We start from the raw sequence: 20,628 nt of genomic DNA on the forward strand, positions 1-20,628 counted from the left end.
TCTCTCTCTCTCTCTCTCTCTTTCTTTCTTTCTTTCTTTCTTTCTTTCTTTCTTTCTTTCTTCCTTCCTTCCTTCCTTCCTTCCTTCCTTCCCCCCTTCTTTTCTTTCTTTCTCTTTCTTTCTTTCCTCCCTCCCTCCCTCCCCCTCCCCCTCTCTTTCTCTCTCTCTTTCTTTCTCTTTCTCTTTCTCTTTCTCTCTTTCTCTCTTTCTTTCTCTTTTTCTTTCTCTCTCTTTCTCTTTCTTTCTTTCTTTCTTTCTTTCTTTCTTTCTTTCTTTCTTTCTTTCTTTCTTTCTTTCTTTCTTTCTTTCTGTTTTAAGACAGGATTTCTCTATATGCCCTGGCTGTCCTAGAACTCACTCTGTAGACCAGGCTGGCCTCTAATTCTGAGGTCTCCTTCCTTCTGCCTCCTGAGTGCTAGGGTTAAAGAAAAGCACCATCATTGCCTATTCAGATTTCTTCTTCAAAGCCATTTTCAAATTGTGTCCCATTATAATAGTTTCCTGTGAAGGAAGACATTTGTGTGAAACCTTAGTTGTAATGACATGAACACATTCTGTGTGCTCAATTCTGTATGATTCTGTTTGAAGATCACAAGAGTCTTCCAGAAGGGACTCAAGCCCAGAGTCTGCTGTCACTGTGAATTATTCAGCGTGGAGCTTTTGCACTGGACTCATACAAATAGAAATTATATTCAAATTAAATCGTGCTCCTTTTTCACCCCAGGTTTTCTGGGGGATCCTGGCTCTAAGGTGCTGTTTTCATGCCTCCTTGTAGTTTTTTTTAAAGACAGTCAGGTGTGCAGAGGTCAGGGAAGGTGGATCTTATGGACCTAGGAAGACTTGGACATTAGAAGCTCTAGCAACTGGCTACTTCTTCATTTACCTGAGCTCAGGGCTGTCCTAGCCTCAGAATGATATGACCTCCCCTCTGCCAGTCTGGACAGTGTAGGGCTTGTCTTCTTAGCAATAAATTAAGTTCATCTTATGACATTTTTTAGGTTGTTTCCATTCTTCTAAACATACTTAAACTTGATTACAAAATAAAACAAAACTGTGAGATCTCCCTGCTTCAAAAACAACCTGTGAGGGCTGGAGATAGAAATGGCTCTAAGGGCCAAGCCAGAGAGCAAGCAGATCCCTGTCTCGTCTGTGGATCCAGGTGTAAGGGGGTGTGAGGGGTGAGGGCCAGGAATCTCCCATATCTTCCTGTTACTTCGCCACATCCACATGCTGTGTAAGACAGGCTCTGCTTCAGATGGCGGTGCCTTTTCATCTTTAGCTTTGGTTGGGAAATACTGATGTGATAAAAGCATCGTCAGGTGTGAAGGTTAGGTGTCTAAAAGTTATAAAATGTAAGTACTCTTTAAAGCTTGATGTTTGTGCAGACAAAATAATTCTTGATACTAATAGACCCATTGTGGGTTTCTGTTTATTGCATGCATGTCTCAATTTGAATCTCAGCAACTCATTGTGTCTGGGTCATCACCCCTGGGAAGACCTGTTTCTCATTTTCCCCCTGCTATGAGTGGCCCTGGGCTCCCCCTTTCCCTCCACAGAAAGATCAAGGTGAGGAGGAGCATCTCCAGCACCCAGACACTGACTCCCAAACTCCAGTCCTTGATCTCTAAGGGTCTTCCTCATCCCAGATTTCACACTAGATCCTAACGCAGTCACGTCTCAACCCAGCGTGTGTCTTCTGGAAACTTATGTGCTGCGGCTGTAGGGATATTTTAACCTTTCTGCCTTTCCGCACTTATTCCCAACTTCCTTGTTCTCCGGGGCTCTTCTTGATTTGAGCCTTCCCTCCTCCACCTGCAAGACAGCTCACATTAAAATCTAGTCCCCAACAGACACCACTTGGGCGATTCTTCCTGAGTTTCTCTGTAGAATAGGTAGCCCCTCCTGGATCAGGATTGTGTCAGCCGTTACAACTCTGCAGTATTTACTTGGCTGTCAGTTTCGTTCTGTCTGTCCTCCTGATGACCAGTTATTTGAATGAATATAGAATTTCTTTTCAACCTTTAAGTACCCAGCACCTGGCACATAGTAGGTGTTCAACCAGTGTTGAGCAGTTAACATGTGTTAGGGGCATGAGTATCTAGGGTGGTTTTGGTCAGCCTTAGTTTGTCCAGTTAACAAGGAAGTGTGCCTGGGTTGGACTCATCTCTTTAATGTGGATTTACTTTGGTGTCATTTTTTCTGTTGAGAGGGAGGGAGGGAAGGAGGGAGGGAGGGGAGAGAGAGAGAGATGGGGGTGGGAGGAGGGAGACAGAGACACAGGTAGAGAGAACAAGTGACAGCCAGAGATCCACCTTGGCTGTCAGTCCTCAGGTGCTGACCGACCGACCACCTTGCTGTTTGAGAAAGCATTGCTCATTGGTCTGGATGATTGGTGAGCTCCAGGAATCTATCTGCCTGTCTTTGTTTCCATGTGTGGCAAACGTGGCCACACTAGGGGTTGGGTTTTTTGTTTGTTTGTTTTGTTTTGTTTTTAAATCTGGGTTCTGGGGATTTGACTTTGGGTCCTGAGGCTGACAAGGCAGGCATCCGAGTGCCTCCAGCCCAGCAGCACGGGTCCTCCCTCTAAGCTGCCCTTTTATTACACACCAGGGTTTGTTGTTTTTTTTTTTTTTTTAATTAAGGTAACGATTTAATTACTTAGTGTAGAAATGTAATACACACTAATAAACCAGGGGAGACTCTCCTTACTGGATCAAACAAATGGGGAGTTGTTTAAAAGCAAACAAAAACAAAGAATTTGGAAATTCAAGGCCGTACTTCTGTACCTTTCTTTTCTGTTCTGAGGAGTCTTGTTTTTCCAGGCCCAGATCATTATAGCTTAATGAGCCTTTCCTGATAAACAGCTTTTCTTTTCCAGGGAATATTGGAGCCCAAATGGCTAAGCAGAAGGAATGTTCCACGGAGGATGGGGTGTAGTGGTTTCCCGACGACACTCCCTTCCCCTCCCCCATTTGAATGAGAGGGTGGAACTGCTCCTTAAACAGACCGTACTAGATGATAATGAGAATTCAGTACACACTCGCGCACAGGCACACACACACCACAGGCACACACACACCACAGGCACACTTGTGCGCACCCCACCCCATGCCCCACCCCCAAACTAACCTGAGACCCCTGCATTTTGGGCTGTAGCCTACCTTATTTTCTCTCCCCTTCCCTCTCTTGCGCTCCTTTACTGGACATTGAGTTGTTTGCCCTCTGGCACCTTTTCCATGTGCATAGCTGTAGCTCATTCCTTTTATACTTCCATTTGATTTAATTTTTGTGTTCTGCCTGAATCCTAATGATGTGACTTTATTTGGAGATGCTTTAACTAAGACACCAGGTCGTGTTTTCACTTTTTAAAATATGTGTATTGAAATAGGCCAGGGCTTAATAGTCTCCCAGAGTTTACTGGGATCTTTCTCCGAGATACCGAGTCTCCAGAATAAGGGTTTGATTATGACTGATCAGGATGCCTGTGACACACGCTGACTATAGCCATCCCCATGTGGGTCGGGGCAGCTCAGACAAGCCAGGGAACTTTCCAAGGCCATGGCACTCAGGTGGCTGGATGCTGGGGTCACCCTTGTAAGCCACTCAAAAGTTAGCAACAGTTTCCCCTTTTGGAGGATAGATCTAACTCTACCAAAGGTGCATTTAAAAGAATAGCATTTCAATCTTGAAATAATATCAAAATCCTGTATTAATATTTAAAAAATGAGTCAAATTAAGCAGAAACAGCATGCAAGACGTCACTAGCACCATGCATGTGATCAGTCACTGTGACTCCCTAAGCACATTCCCTCAGGGAACAGGTTCACCTTCCTATGTCTGCAAGCTAGTCTGGTACACATGACTACAGACAGCATGGGGGACTTGGAACACTGGAAGATGGAAGCTAATATTAACATCCCTGGTCCCTGAAGGAATTAGGCTTGTTCAATTTAGCGACAGGTGCACCATGAGTGATCAGGATGCCATTTCTCTGTGGATCTGCTCGCTTTAGCTCTGAACCCAGTTCGCTATCTATATCTATATCTATATCTGTATCTTGTATCTGATCTAATCTATATCTATTTCTATAACCTTTCAAGGATTTGAGAGCGACAATGGAATGTTTCATAGAGCCTTAATTCTCGAGAGTCTTAGCAGGAATACAAAGCACCATCATTTGAGAAAATCAGTTCTGTTTTCTTTTACCAATCAGTTGGTTTTCCCACAGGTTCCTGTGCTGAAACTATTTGATATGGGGTGGGAACAGGCTAGAGTTTGTGGTGGAGGGAATATGGTAGCTGGTCTAGGATACGTCACCCATTTGCTGCAGCAGCTTTTGGCTCCAGGTTTCATGACTGCTCATTCCCATTTCTACCCCCAAAAAAGAGCAGAGCATCAACTGATGAAATGGAGACTGGAACCCTGGTGCAAATGACGAACAGTTCCCATTACACAGATGTATAAATTAACACCAAAGCACAGTTTGTATCATTATTCATTGAGAAAACTCTCAGAAGGTGTCAGGTACCTTTGTGTGGTCCACCGAATAATGTTTTAGGACAGCAACAAAATAGTTAAAACTATCTTAGACCAGTCAAAGAATGTATGTCTAGCCAAGTTGATTAGGTGTGTAGTTGCCGGCAGGGTGCATACAGAGGCGCAAGTGTATGTGCAGTTTATATGTTTATGCACAGGATATGAACTGTCACTGATGTTATTTATTATTATTGTTTTGAAGTCAAGTTTGGAGGTAAGGACACACTTGTGTGTATGTGTATATATTCCAAACTTAGTCTTCATATTTTGCACAGTAAACATTATACTCATGAGCCCCAGGACCAGCCTTCAAATAGTATAAAGAATCGCATATGTGGAAAATAGTAACCGTCTAAAATGTAAAATGTTTTTCTTAATTTTGTTTATATTATTATAGTCTGACATTTGTAACACTGTTCTATATCATTCCTGCCCTAGAAATGAAACCAAACATGTCTTGGGGTTTCCTTTGCTGTGAGGAGACACCATGACCGAGGCAACTCTTATAAAGGGCAACATTTAATTGGGGCTGGCTTACAGGTTCATCCATTATCATCAAGATAGGAAGCATGTTCAGGCAGGCATAATGCAGGAGGAGCTTAGAGTTCTCCATCTTGACTGGAAGGCAGCTAGGAGGAGGGTCTCAAAGCCTAGTTCCACAGTGATACACTTCCTCCTACCAGGCCACACGGACTCCAACAAGGTCCTACCTGCTAATAGGGCCACTCCCCGAACCAAGCATATTCAAAACACCAGAAAACCTGAGAAAAATACTAGGTTTAGTGCAAAGAGAATCCTAAGAAAGATGCCCTCCTAACTCATACGAGGAAGCTCACCACTGTGAGCAGATAGCAGTCCTTTGATTACTACAGTTTAAGATTCACTCATTGTTGCTCACATTTATATTCATAATCTTACCGCCAACATTCTGAATTGTGTACTGAAAAGATGCACACTTGAAAGATTTCATGTCACGGAAGCCAAGGGGTTTGGCTTTGTGTATAGACAGAGCTTTGAGTGCTGGTCCCAGCTCTGCTCTTAATCCCCTAGTGAGGTTGTAGGGTCCCCAAGAGTTCATGTGTTGGAAACCCAATCTCTAGTCTGTGTGCTGATATGTTTGAGGTGGGGAGGTCATCAGAGTCCAGTGCGCTGGTGACTCTGTAAGATGTAAAGCTTCTGAGCTGGCATGTCCCCTCTGTCACCATTCATGATGGTGAGAAGAGAGCTCTCACCACCACCACAAGCCAGGTGGGCTCAGCCTGCAAAACCACAGCTTTTCTTTTTCTTAAAGCAATTTACTCAAGCCTATGGTATTCATTTACAACAACAGAAAAAGGACTAAGACACAGACCAAGTGACGGAGTTGAAGAGGTATTTAGCATGTTTGTGTGCTTCGTACTTTTAAGGTGAGGTAGACAAAGGTTCGTGGTCACCTGCAGGATGTGTGTGTATTTAGCACAGAGCCTAGCTCACATTTGGAGAAAGAGAGAGAGAGAGAGAGAGAGAGAGAAAGAGAAATGGTGGGTATCAGTTGCTCATGAACTAGGACCAAATGATGGAAATGATTTAGTGCTTGTCACATATTCAAGGACACTGGGTTACCTGTGACTTGTTAAGAGTACTATGAGGAAAACAACAAGCTTGTTGGTGAATTCTTACATGAGTCACACACACTTTAAAATGGTGCTTTTTTTGATTTAGAAGATCAGGGGAGGGGGAACTCCTTTCGAAAGGTTTGAGCTTCGTCCATCTTTTTCAAGTCAGAGCTGCGTGTCCTCAGGTGCCCTGCTCTCTGTCACGTGTCACGTCTGCCGATGGGGGACGCAGGTGTTCAGGTCAGGTATGATGGTTGCCCGGCGTGGAGAAGCAGCTGTGCAGTCTGTGCCTACTGGCTCTGTTCTCAGAGTTGACTCATGGAGAGTCAAGGAGAAGAGTTCGTATGCCCAGGTGCCCACAGATACTGTACTTGCTTACCGTATCCTGTCTATCACCCTGAAGATGGACCTGTTGGCTCTTAGCTCCAAAACTTGTCTACCATGCCAGTCTCTGCTTTAAGAAGACAAGCGTGTGATGAGGCTGCTGTGGCTATGTGCAGAATTGGCCTGGCTCCTGGGTTTGTCTCCAGAATTCCACCCTCATTATTTCACCAGTCCAGACAGAATCTACAGCTTCTAGAAGAGTGCCATCTTCTGTATTAATTACACCAGTCTGTTTAATCTCCAACAATATATATAAAATAATTAAAGGGGGGCAGTTATAATTCTCCAAGCACACGGGGCTTAATTAAGGTACAGGAGTTGGTAGTTCCTTTGACTGGCGTCCAGCATCTTGGTGTTCTTACCGTCAGTGTGAGGAAGCCTGGGCCTTCAAAAGTCTGAATTAAAACAAAACACCCAATTAACAGACCACTCATTATCTGCAAAAGATAAAAGTAAAAGATAACAAAAGGATTCACTCACCATCATACCTCCTGTGAAATTAAAAGCGGTTGCGTCCCTTAATTTCTATGTAGAATATAACTTGCCAGAAATGAATATGGGAAGTGTGTGTGTAGGCAGACTCAGTACCTTCTGGCAGACGTCATAAAATTTAAGCTGCTTTTTTCCATAGCCCCAGTTCCTTTGCTTTTCTTAGATGGGCTAAGCTTGAACTTCTCCCTTAGTTTTCTCATGCTTGCAAGTTCTGGAAGTGTTTTCTTGTTTGTCTTCTCTCTGTTGAAGTACCGCATCCCTGCCCTCCTTTGTTAAGTAACTTCCCATGGTCGCCAAACACCCAGGTTCCCTGCCTCCTTCACCAAACCTCCCCTCAGCACCTCATAAAACAGTTGCCAATTGGAAAAAGTGCTGGGCTATCAATATCCGCCAATGATTTATGGTTGAACTTGTAGCTAAAAGTGTGGCTGTTGGGATCAGACAGCCCTGACTTCAAACCATAGTTGACTAGTTATCAGCTTTGTGACTTCCACACACAGCCTGGCTTCTCTCTAGGAGAGAACATGCCAAGTCCTACCCGAGGAGTGATTGTAAGAACTGAAGGAGACAAAGGACCTCAGAGCTCACTGTTGGCACAAGGCTGCCTGGCTTGAGCATGCGTGTCCTCATTAGAGCACAGTTAGCATCCCAAGAGCCTTTGTGTTTGAATGCCAGGAGATGGCAGCGACTTTATCAGAAGGAAACGTCTCTCTGAGCCCACTCCAGGTATAAGGAGAGTCATGTCTCAGTGTCCCTGGTTAGATAACTGGTCCTCCTTTACATAGCTTCAGGTCTGTCCATCAAGAGGAGAAGTATTTTCAGGGAAGTATAGACTGTTGCAGGGACCTCATAAATAGAGATGAATGTGCTTCCTAAAACCACATGTGGCATGGGCTGAAAGTACCCAAAAAGATCCTCTCTGTTTGCCACAGCACCAAGACTTCTCAAGTGTAGAAAAGAGACAGCAAAGAAACTCACAACCCCGTGTGAGAGCTGGCAGAAATGTAGCCTTGGCCCCACTCCATGCTCATGGAGTGAGAATCCCTGGCAGCAGCCTGCATCTCACCAAAGCCCTCTGCTGCCTCTGCTGGCCTCCAACATTTGAGGATGTGCTTGTCAGATAGTCTAAGCCCTGGGAATCCGTAAATTCCCATTCTGCTCTGGGGCATCCTGACACACCCTGCAGCATGTCTGTGCCCATGTATTTCCATACTACTTGCCCTGACTCGTATGTCCAGGACATGGTAACCTCAGCCTCCAGATTCTGGCTTTATGGCTAGCACCACAGCGTCAAAGGGAACAATTTCATTAGAATTACTCACCCCCCCCCCCGCCATTCCAAGTCTTTCAGTGTGCCTCGCTAGCCACATATTTAGTTCTTCTGTGTGTAAATTACCCTAACTAATAAGATCTACCTTCATTTTGCTTCTCTGTTTTTGATGGGCAAAGAACATTAGAGAAAAGTCAAGATTCATTTATGTGTTTATTTGTGTTCTGGATCCTGTATTCCAAAAGCCATAAGAATGGGGACTTCGTAAGGACAGTTCCTGGCACAGAGTAAACATTTTGGCTGTCATGTTTGCTGCTTAAGTGCCATGTTAGAAGACTCTGGTGTGTTTATAGTACAGTTAGTATGAAGCCTTTTCCTTGTTTCAGCCTTTTTTTTTAAAGGGGAAATTAAGACTGGAAGACTAAACCCTTGAGAAGTAGGAATCCGCAGTCTAAGCGCTCGGTCTAATCACCTTGGTTTGTTTTAGTCCCCAGAAGTGACATTTGCTGTCTGATTCACAACTGACCTGCAAACTCAGTTGCAAGATTATCTGGCAAGGCACTTAGTGAAGAATCAAGGAACTGGATTTTAGATTCAGCTTTCTTCTTCTCTTTTAGAAATGGGAGAGTTTGTTGGCTTGTCTTTCAGAAGCACAGGCGTGCGCTCACAACTGTCCCATCGGTTCTGCGTCTGCGCAGAAACTGTAGGGTGGAATGTTGGTTTCTTTTATTACTTTCTCATTTACCTTTGCATATTCATTTTAAAATCAGAAATTCTTGACTACCCTAAGAGAAAAGTAGAGCAAGGATAGACTTAGAAAAGCCAAGATAAGTGAATGAACTTACAAAAATAAAAAGAGTAAGAAGAACTACAAATAGCCAGAGACCCAAGTCCAACCCTTTAACAACCAAGGGATTGCAGATGAGGATAAGAAGAGACCAGGTTTCGAACATCAATTTGGGAAGAAAATACCTGAGAAGAAAGGACAAAGTTACTCTGAGTGTAAATCATTCTTCCCTGGAACAGCTTGACAAAAAATATAGCCAGGCCTGACGACACAGATCCCTAACACTAGCACCCGGGAGGCAGAAACAGGCAGCTCTCTGTCAATGTCGAGCCAGCCAGGGCTACACAGCGCCATTTCATCTCTACAGGAGAGAACGGAGTAAAAAGCAGCCTTATGTTTGAGAACATGTGCTTTCAAAGCTCTTTTGTTTCTGTGTTGAGTGTTGAACCCAGCTCTTCTTTCCCCAGCCCCTGCTACACCTCTGCCCCCAAGAATTTACTTTAATGAAATATAATTTAAATTTACATGAAATATAGTTGTAAAAGTAAGTGAAGCACTGGTGTAACAAACTATTGGGCTGAGTGACCAATAAGAGTAAAGTCATGGCCCATGGTCTGAGTCGATGGTATTTACAATGAGCAGTTATTAGCAATAACTAGCAATAATTACCAAAAATTTTACAGAAGGTATTAGATATGGGAAAATGTGAGAGATGGGCCCAGCAAAACAATATAGAAATGAAAAGATATATATTATGTTGCTGTGTAAAGATATTTACATGTTTGTGGAGAAGGAGCTAGATGAGAGAGAAGACACAGGTAAGGTTTAAAGGCAGTTAGCTGTGGGTCAGTAGACTGTGTGGTTGCTTTCATTTTTCTCCTCCTATTTATTTATGCTCTATGACATTCCTATGTTGAATACACACCCTTTTATGTTAAAAGCTATGTGCTCTGTTTTCATTGTAAAGATCTGGGGTTGGGCCCGGTAGCTCGGTCTTCCTTTCAGCCCTCAGAGGACAAGGCACTTCACACTCAAGGCCAGCTTGGGTTACACAGCGAGACTCTGTCTCAAGGCACAAAAAAATGAAACAATGCCAAAAAATAAAATAAATAAATAAATAAAAGGAGGATTACCCTTGCTCTGTGGTTAGGGAAGGTAGAAAGTAGAGGTCTTGTGAGAAATGGAATTCAGCCTGAGGCTAGACCAACTGGCCTATCCTAAGGAGTCTAGGGAGCCATTCCCGAGAGCACGGTGGTAGTTTGTTGTGTTTTGTTTTTGCAACCATTCAGCTCCCAACACTAACAATAGCAGTAATTTTTAAATTATTTATTTACTATATGAGTACACTGTAGCCAATGAGACACGCCAGAAGCGGGCATCTGATTCCATGACAGATGGTTGTGAGTCACCATCTGGTTGCTGGGAATTGAACTCAGGACCTCCAGAAGAACAACTAGTACCCTTAACCACTGAGCCATCATCTCTCCAGCCCCATCCATAAGGAATCTTAACTGGTCTCAGTTTCATCACTGGGGAGAGGAAGTAAGAAAGAATGGCTTTTCTGTGTAGCCCAGTGCGCCCACAGTCATACAGAGACTCATGCTGATGGCTGTTGTCCGCTGGGGATCCTGATGGGAAGGAAGGGGACAGCTACATCCTGTATGAGGAGGGAAGATGAGACGGCCCAGTGGTCAGGTGATGACAGCCAAAATGTGACTAACAACTCTCAGCAGGACAAAAGCAAGTTTATGAATGCCTTTGGCACGCGGGTGCAGTTCAGCGGAACAGCATGTGCTTAGCGTGCGTGACGCCCTGTGTTTGATCCCTGGCACCTTCACTGCACAGGGAAAACCTTGACCCTTCTGTAGTTTCTTTGCTAAAGTCCTAGTGGCATTGCCTGCTTGGCAGAATATTTTACTTTCCAAAAATCGTCCCTGTGGAGGGTCTGTCGAGAAAGTGAGTAAGGAAAAAGGAACCAACAGTCAAATCGGGTAAAGACAGGGGTTGCGCAGGTTTAGTCTTTTAGTAAAAGGATATGTGTTATTCCCCCGCCCCAGTGGTAGAATAATATAAGCAGGCATCTGTAGCTTGTCACACTAGTAGCCAGGAAAAAATAGACAAATTTAAAACTTGGCCATTGAGAAATAATGTGTTATTGAGGGATTCTTCCTTTGCTGTGCAAGTGTGTTTTCGCGTGTTCGTGGATACATGTTGGTGTGTAATATGTATGTGTCTATGTAAGTATGTATGTAGGTGTTTAATCTGCATGTGGTGTATGAGTGTGTTGAACCAGGGTGTCTGGTTTCCTAGGATGGTCTCAGACATGCTCTGTTATAAGGAGCTAGTCTTTATTTTCCAAGTGCCGGGACACAGGCATGTGCTGGGTTCACAGGCATGATGTGCTGGGTTCACAGGTGTGTGCTTCCTCACTGACTGCCGCTCTGCTGAGACCCTTTTCTCTTTCCCTGTTGCAGCTGATTACAAGGAGAGCTTCAATACCATCGGGAACATTGAAGAGATCGCATACAATGCTGTTTCCTTCACCTGGGATGTGAACGAGGAGGCAAAGGTGAGTGGACCTACGACGGGAGGCTCTTACTGACAACCCTTTTCCAAAACCTTGTGTAGTACTTTTCTAGAAACTTGAGTCAGAAAGAAGAAAATGAACACACACCCTTCTTAAAGAAAGCTCTTTTGACCTTTCGCTGCGGAGGTGTAGCTTTCGCTCTGACAAAAATGTGATAAGCTACGACCTCCCTCCCCAGGAACAGTTGCCTAAGCCCTTGGGCTTCTCTATGCCACCCTCAGGCAGCCTGAGTCTTCCTGGTGAGTGACCTATATCTTCAGCCAGTAAGGGGGATGGCACTCCAGAAGTAGGACCTCCAATGGCCTTTCACCACTGAGACTCTGGAACAATTGGTTGTTGACCGTTTGACCCTTTTCTGTTCCTCTGGGTCTAAGTGTGGTTAAGATGTGCGGGGGTAAATAACGTCTCTGACCACCAGTGACAGGGGCAGATGCTGGCCCTGCCTGGGTTTGGATAAGGAAGTGTTTCCACAGATAGCTGTGTTTGTCCTACAGCCACAAGTCTGTTTTGAAGGCCACAAAGCCCATTCTGGACCTCAGCGACTGATTCTTCAGACTCATTTTGCACTTAGAGGAATGTTGGAGATAAAACCTAAGCTTGTTCTGCTTCGGTTGTGTACCATCTGGGGAGTGTTAGAAGAGCTTGTCTTCAATCTCAGGAGGAGGTCAATGTAAACAAGCTTGTCAATGCCTCCTTGTCCTGGGAGGGAAGGCTGGGTGAGAGGAAGCAGGCTGGGAGTGTGTAAGTTTGCTCTCCAGGAGAAAAAGAATCACCCACTGTCTCCTTCCACTCAGGTAGAAAACAATGCAGGGCAAACTGGCTTTAGGCCCAGGAAAAGTGACCCAAACTGGCACAAAGCAGTGCAGCCAGGAGAAAGGAACAGGCCTTTCCTCAAGGTGCACGGTCAAGCTTCACACAGCACTGCAGGCAAAGCATGCCACTGGCATGCCTGCACACACCATGTGCTTTCAGCACTGTAGCAGCGTTCCTGGCTGCCTGAGATCCATTACGCTCCGTCCCCACTCCTGAGACAGCCGCAGCCTACAGAGGCTTGCTTATGCCATTCCAAGCTTCCCTTGCTTTAGCCTATGCTGGCTCCTTTATGTTTCTCTTTGAGGCAGTCTGTGTAAGGGCACAGTACTTGAGATGTGGTGGAATCTCTAGTAAGTCAAAACAAGCAAACAGATCAGCACCTCTAAATGACCCTGCAAGCATCCTGCTGTGGTATGGGTGATGGCGGTCCAGCAAGGGGTCCTATAGGGAAACACTAACCAAGCCATAGTGTGACCAGGGAGAAGCCAGGCCCACTTCATAGTTTCTGAGAAGATAGTGGGGTTCTGCCACAGAAGGTGCCCCACAGCTCTAACATGAATCTTCACCATGGTTTCATCATCACAGTCTGCAGTAATGGGTGTTAGAGGTGAATGAATGTGTTAAAGACTGTTTCAGTAGGGACCTTTGAAGAACATGCGGAAATCAGAAGAGACAGGCTCCATAGAAATGAATGGAGCAGTGAATGGGCTAAGCTACCCGGTCTTGTAGCTAGAGTGGCAACTCTGTCTGGTACAAGTACTCAGTTTCTCGTCTACATGTGTGTCTGCACATGTATGCTTGGGTGTGTACATGTATATCTGGGTGTACACACGTGCTCGTGAGTGTGCACATATGTGTCTGGGTGTGTGCATTTACACATATGTGTACAGGTGTACTTCTAGGGAGACACTGACTTTCTTTTATTGGCAGATGGCCTTCCACAGTATTTCATGATAGTTCCTGTAGCAGAGTTTTGTTTTATTTCCTTAGCATCTATTTATAGTGACTGTTGTTCTTTGTTAACTGAGAAGTAAATTTTAATAGGTTGTAAATGGTTCTCCAAATTACAGAAGGGCATTTGAAGGCAGAGTCCCCTCAGCCAGGGGTGCTGAGCAGAACCGAGGTCACTTTCAAGTCCACAGAGCCTTTCGGCAGTTTTCAAAAAGAATTCCTGATTTTATAGTATGCACACTGCAAAAGACAAGATAGGATGGTAGTTATGGGAAAGATTTTCAGCAAAGCAGGGAGCATGCGTTTCAGGTGTTCACACCCACCGTGTCTGTCTCTGCAGGCTTCAGGAGGGGTCTTGGGTCTCAGTCCATTTCACAGGATGCTTGGTTTTTGGTTTGTTTTTTCCTTGCAGGTGGAGAACATAAACTTGTGGTTCACAGAACAAATATGGGTATAGTGTGCATTTATGAATCAATGGAAGTTTTAATGTTTTTCACTCATGTTTAAAAATAGAGTTTTTACTTGTTTGTTTGTTTGTATGTTTGTATCATTTTTTCTGAGACAGGGTCTCCCTGTGTTACCTTCCTGGGTCTAGGATTACAGGCATACATTGTAATGCTGCCAGGTCTAGCACTCTCTCTCTGTCTCTCTATCTCTCTCTGTCTCTCTCTCCCCCCTACACACACACACACACACACACACACACACACACACACACATGATGTAGGATTCTGAATTACTTTGGATAATTAATTCTGGCCCCAGTGTTTGGAAGGTTTCGAGTGGTTCTCAGGATGAGTGGCCACTCTTTTTATTTTTTTCCTAATGTTCACTCACCGTTCTGGAACCTTTTCTGCCCAGCCCTGGATAAATACATTTGAGTTTCTTTTTATGCACAGTGACATCAGGCCTAGGTTTAGATCTTCGCTAGCTTCTGGTGTCTGGAGGTGGCAGCGTAATGAAATTCGAAATGGTTCTCTCACTTGTATGGCCAGAAGTTTACCCACTAGACCTTCTACTTATCCCTCTTATAAACTTTTATTTATTTATTTGGCATGTGCACATGGGTATTACTGGGAAATGAACCCAGGGCCTCCCGTATGCTAGGCAAGTGCTTCTGACCCCTTTCCCAGCCTGTCTTCTTAGCCCTGCTTCTCTGTGGTTGCCTTGCACGCTGCATCTGTTACCTCTGGAACAAACAGGAGAAAGGAGAGGCATCAACCCCGAGTCATTTAGCTTCCTTTAATTATGGAAACAACGTTTGCTCAGGAAGGTGCTCAAGCTCTCAATGCCCGCGTGTGTGTCTGTGTTTGTGTGTGTGTGAGTCTGTGTGTGTCTCAGACTCTGGCTGAGGTCCCAAGCTGCCTGTTTGCTTCAAGCAGTGGCCGCAAGGTTCCACCTCTCAGAGCTGGTTTTTCCAGTTGTGCTACTGTGACTTTCGGCTTAGGTGACTCAAGCAGGCCAGTCTGGAGGATCTTGTGCTGTGTGTATTGTCTCTGGTCCTTGGGGTGTAGATGGTGAAGTTCTAAGTGTTCCCACTGCCAGAGCGTGGAAATGAGTGGGTGTGGCGTGGGTCTGGGTCAGTGCAGCAGAAGGCACCTGCAGTGAGGTACAGACTCGACCTAGAGCTGACACCAGAGTAGCCAGCATTTGTTCTTTTTTCTTGTGGTGGAGTGGTTTTCAAACAGGGTCTGTCTGTGTAGCTCAGGCTGTGTAGCTCAGTCAGGCACTGTCAGATTCCAGCATCGGACTTCCCTTTCTTCAGTTTTTGTTGGCCCAGCTGTGAAGTGGTGGGGAGTGAGGGTTAGCACTCCACAGATGCCTGAGTCCCACGCAGAGGATTCGGGGGAGGAGGCAGCTTCTGTGCGGTATTCTCTCGCATGACTCCCACTTGCAGGGATAGTATAACTTTAAGTTTCTCTTTGTAGCCAAATATTGGTACTTAGAAAGCAGGTTTGTCAAGCAGGAATCTCCAAGATGGGAATTTCCCACAAAAGGCTATTGAGCTGCTGAAGAGGGACTAGCTCAGAGGGGCGGGGCGCTGTCTCCCGCAGTGGTGACGTCACCCACACAGCGCAGCCGTAACTACAGCCTTTTCCCAGGCTTCCAGGGACAGTCTTGAAATGACCACCTCCTATTCAGCTGCTTTCTCTGTTCACAGTGATTAATCCCGGAGTGCTAGAGTGTCTGTCATGGTGACCACACGGGAGAACAGCTTGGTTAGAGTGCTGCCGAGCTGAGTGCCTTGTGCAGGTGTTGTGGCTAAGTCTCCTCTTTGTCTTTTTACCCTATCAGGAGACCAACACACCCACACCCCTGTTTCTGTGTCTGCCCCTTCCTGCATTCTATCAAATGGTAGTATTTTAAAAAAAAAAAAATCTCTCTGCAGCCAATGTTTTGGAAGAATCTTGACTCAGCCAAAAATATTTTTCCCTCAACACCATTAACTATATGAGTCTATTACTGCTATAATTTTGTTTATTATTATTATTATTATCATCATCATCATCATTATTATTATTGATGTGTCTGTATGCATGTGATCATGGATGCACAGGAGCCATGAAGAGGTCAGAGGACAGATTTCAAGAATTGAATTTCTCTTTGTACCGTGGTTTGAGGCAGGGCCTCTTGTCTCTGCTGCCCTTCATACTATGGGACATGAGCTTCCAGGCCATTTTCCTGTCTCTGCCTCCCATCTTCTAGGAGGATTGCTGGGATTACTGATAGACCAGCACACCTAATTTCCTGTGTAGATGTGGGATGGGTCTCAGATTGTCGAGCTTCTGTGGCAAGTGCTTTTGCCCACCAAAGGCCTTTTGCTGTCCTTTCTTTTGACAAGTTTTAAAGAAAACCCTGTCGGGCAGTGGTTGTGCACACCTTTAATCCCAGCTCTTGGGAAGCAGAGGCAGGCAGAGATCTGTGAGTTTTGGGCCAGCCTGGGTTACAGAGTAAGTTCCAGGACAGCCGAAGTTATACAGTGAAACCCTGTCTTAAACATTAAAAATTAAAAACAAAACCAGAATAATTCAGCAATGTGAACCTGGTACAGTGGGCTGCTCTTCGCTGCTTTTTCATGCTGGCTGTCCTGCTTGCCTGGACACCTTCCTATAGCTGCAGGAAAGGATTTACAGTACCCCATCCACCCATTCATTAGATCTCCCGTGAATGTCCTTCCAGTTTGCCGGGACTGGGAGAGAACCTCGCAGGCAGTCGTTTTGGATAGATTCAGAGACACATTTGTGTCAACAATGTGATTGGAGATGCAGGGCTCAGGGACGTCGTTATGATACTTCCGTGCATTTTGGCCTCTGATTCGCATCCCCACACTGCAAGATGAGTAAATGGAAGGGAGGATGCTACCCCAGGCTCCTCTGCTACCTATCCTACAGAAGCAAATCACCCACGGAAACAAGGCCAACCATGCTGTATTTCCCCTCTCCAAGAAACTCGGAGTGCAGTTTGCATGGCTCCAGGAGGGGACATGGGCATCCTCAGCACCGCACGCAGCCCCCAGCAGAGACGTGTGCTGTCTTAACTCTTCAGGTCCAGAGAGTTCCTTATCCTGATTCCTGGAACATTACTTGTTTGTATCATAAAAACCTTGACCAATGTGGACATAGCTACTTCTTAAGATGCTTTGCTCTCTTTACCTGAGTGCTTGTGTGTGTGTTAGCATCGATGTTGTGTGTACGTGCATGTGCACACATGCTGACTGGCCACAACTATAACTCACTCATATCCACTAACAAGCAGTGCTCTCTAATCCTGCAGCTCTGCGATGTATCTGTTTTGGGTTTTTTTTGTTTTTTTTTGTTTTTTTGTTTTTTTCTATCTTTACACATTTATTCTCCATCTTCCCACCTCTCTAGCTCTCACTCTGCTACTCTGAAATTTATTTTCACATTTGAGGTCGTATGTTTTTCTTTTATATTTTTTCCTGTTATGAATAATAGAGCCTTTTTTCTTGTTTGTTTTTTCAAAACCGTGCAAGAAGCGTTTAGCAAACAAACAAAACCAAGATGGAGATTAGTTTTAGAGAAGATGAAGGTATGTGCAACTTAAGAGACCAAACGCATTGATAATACAGTGGAAGTGGATGCTCACACATAGGTAGGGATCTGTTCTCTAACTCTGGGTCTTTTTATCTACTTTAAATGAACTGAGAGCCGGTGTGACGGCTCAGTGGGTAATGGCATTTGCCAACAAAGCTGATCAGAGTTCCAGCTCTGGAACCTACACAGTAGAGAAAGAACTGACTCCTGCAAGTTGTTCTCTAATCTTTACACACACACACACACACACACACACTACCCCCACATATGAGAGAGGGAGAGAGAGAACGAAATTTACAATAGAAATTTATCTGCTTTTGCTCTAATATTGAGAAGTTGTCTCCTAAGAGCTGAGGCCATTTTTGAGAAGTGATTGTTGAGATGGCTAGCTGATTCCAGCAGGAGTCCTTCATTCCTCTGTGAACCCATCTTTCAGGAAAATGCAAAGCACTGCTTGGCAGAGAGTGTACAGTAGGCAGGTAGGCAGCGTCTGGGTGTGCAGTTCTGATGACAGATGGACAGTGGCGTGACTTCCTCTGTCCATGTGGAATCCCCACATCTTTCTTTTCTTCTGTGTTGGTTTCCTCCTTAGCTGCTCCCTTCTCAACCTGCAGCTGGAGGTGAGCAAGCCTCTCCCAGCTGCCTGCATATGAGTGGGGAATGAAGGTACAGCCTCTCGACTAGTTTAAGAGACAGCTTGGAAACAAATCAGCTCTATGATGGCAGTGACATTTCACTACAGAAAGCAGCGAATTAGGGGGAACAGAGTTATTTTAATCTTCTTGGGCATTCCCAACGTTATCGTTAGTAAAGTGAGACTATGCTAATTAAAAGATTAGCTTAAACTCAGTACCTAGTTGTGGTGAATCTATCATGTCTCAGATTTCTTTTCTTCCTCCTCTCTTTTTTATTTAATTTTCGAGAGTGTGTGTGTGTGTGTGTGTGTGTGTGGGTGGGTGGGTGTGTGTACGTGCGCAGTTCCCACGGAAGCCAAAAGAGGATGTCAGATTCCCCTTGAACTGCAGTTACAGGTAATTGTGAGCCACCAGACATGGGTGCTGGGAACTAAATCTGGGTCCTCCGGAAGAGCAGCAAATGCACTTGCCTGCTGAGCTACGTCTCTATCTGTCTTTTCCAGTATTTCTTTTTCATCTGAAATGTCTGATGGATGCTGCTATAGAGACATGTAGCAGAGGCTGGCTGTGTTTTCTTGATTGCCCTGACTCCATTGCCCAGTACTGGGATTACAGGCACGTGCAATCACACCCTGCATTATTGATGCTGTGTGCCAAATACAGAACTCTAAAAAGTCAAACTTGGGGGTCTGGAGATGTCTTAGTGGATAAGAGCACTAGTAACTCTTTCTTGTAGAGGACCCAGGTTCTATTTCCAGCACCCACATGGTGACTCACAACCATCTGTGATTCCAATTTGGAGGGATCTGATGTTTTTTCCTAAACTCAGGGCATGGGACATGCATGAGGTACATATACATATATATGCATGCACATATATATGCAAAACACTCAGGTACACGGAGTAAAATAAATAAATCTAAAAAGCAATTTACAGAAAGTTAAGCTTGGTAGTCACAAAGCACCTTCCTAGGGTATATTTCTTAATGGCTAGTGCTCTCTCTCCCTTGAACTCAGACACGGGGGGGGGGGGGAGGGAGATGTATAAATATTGGTTTTCAGGATGCACAGAGAGAGCCAAAGACTGTCTAAAGGAGATGATATTTCTGAGGTTCATAACTTTGCTGGTCCCCCACCCCACATCCCTTTGCTTCTAAGTGAGTTGAGAGAAACGGCCATTTGCGTGGACATCCCTCTCCCACTTTTACTAAGCTAGCGTTTTTGCCTAACTGAGGCCCCATTTTAAACAGGTTATCGGATAGAGAATATTATGGGGCATCCCGTAGTCTCAAAAGCAAAGAGAGCACTGGGAGAGGCTCCTGGGAGAGGTCTCGAAAAGATTGAGTTACACACAGCCAAGCAGGGCAAATGGTGTTTTTATGTGTTTTCTGGGGCGTGGTGTGGGCGGAGGGAGCTCTAAAAGGGAAAAGCAAACATTTACTGGAGTCTTTGGTACTGAACTTAAACAAAGCCATGCCTTTGTTCCCCTTTTATAAGGCCAGGGCTGACAGGAACAGCTACGAGGCTGGAGCTAATGCTGTGAACAAGGACTAAGGACTAATCTTTGGATGGCATCTCACTGACGATATCAGTTGATCTTTTTTGTTAGCGTGGAGTAGCCATGGTTTCTGCCCCTCATTCTACTTATGGCTCCGTACCTAACAGCTATGGACCTTTGTGTTGTGCAGAGAATTGAATTACACACTTGGATTTCACGACATAATGGTGTGTGCTTGTGTGCACAGTGACTAATATTTGTTCAGTAATTACTATATCTCAGGCACCCTGCCAGGCCTTTATATATATATTACTCAATTATTCGTGTTTCTAAGCAGGTGACAGTTTTCATCTAACTAAGGAGTGATTTAAAGTTAGCTGGCTTCCCTCAGTAACACAGCAAATGCATAACAGAGCCGAGCAAGCCATACTGCTTCGTGTTGGGCAGGTCATCTCAGCTCTCACAGACAGTGAGACAGTGGTACATTTGAGGCAGCACACGAGGTACCAGTTTCTGGAGATTCATGGCCAGGTACAGATCCTGTTCTCAGAGAAGTTAGGACAGGCTTGGAGCTAAGACGAACTTCTAGTACCCCTGTCTGGGATTACAGGCAGGAACCACTCTCTCTTTTCTTTTCTCTTGTCATTTCTGCATTTTTTTTTATTTTAAATATTTAGATGAGAAATTAGAATAGTGTGATTAATGACACACAGGCTAAACTTAGGTCAATTCGTTACTAATATTTGTCCAGCTTTTCTCTCTTCCCCTCCTCGCCTCCTGTCCTGCACTTGGCCATTTGGCACGTAGAAGAGGAAGCCAGCCCTGTGAGGTCAGAGAGGGTGGGCAGGGACGGGGGAGGGTTGGCAGGGACGGGGGAGGCAGGGAGGGGATTTCCGGGGTTGGAAACTTGAGCACGCAAGATGGGGCCACGAAGCAGGAGTTTTCATAAGGCTTCCTCTAGATCGAAGGGAACATGCATCTGAAAGCTTGGGCTACAAAAAGATGCTGCTGATCTGGGTAGTGTT

General features: G+C 44.9%; 1 protein-coding gene across 3 annotated transcripts in view; it reads left to right on the forward strand.

Moving 5' to 3' along the window:
* Nucleotides 1–20,628, forward strand: part of Grhl2 (grainyhead like transcription factor 2) — a 132,188-nt gene that overhangs the window by 67,363 nt on the left and 44,197 nt on the right. For all 3 annotated transcript variants that reach the window (XM_021183428.1, XM_029470167.1, XM_029470166.1), the window contains one exon: nt 11,539–11,633. In XM_021183428.1, the coding sequence (XP_021039087.1) occupies nt 11,539–11,633 (95 nt within the window). The remainder of the gene's footprint in view (nt 1–11,538; nt 11,634–20,628) is intronic.

Source organism: Mus caroli, chromosome 15 (assembly GCF_900094665.2).
Source record: "Mus caroli chromosome 15, CAROLI_EIJ_v1.1, whole genome shotgun sequence".
Classification (NCBI taxonomy): domain Eukaryota; kingdom Metazoa; phylum Chordata; class Mammalia; order Rodentia; family Muridae; genus Mus; species Mus caroli.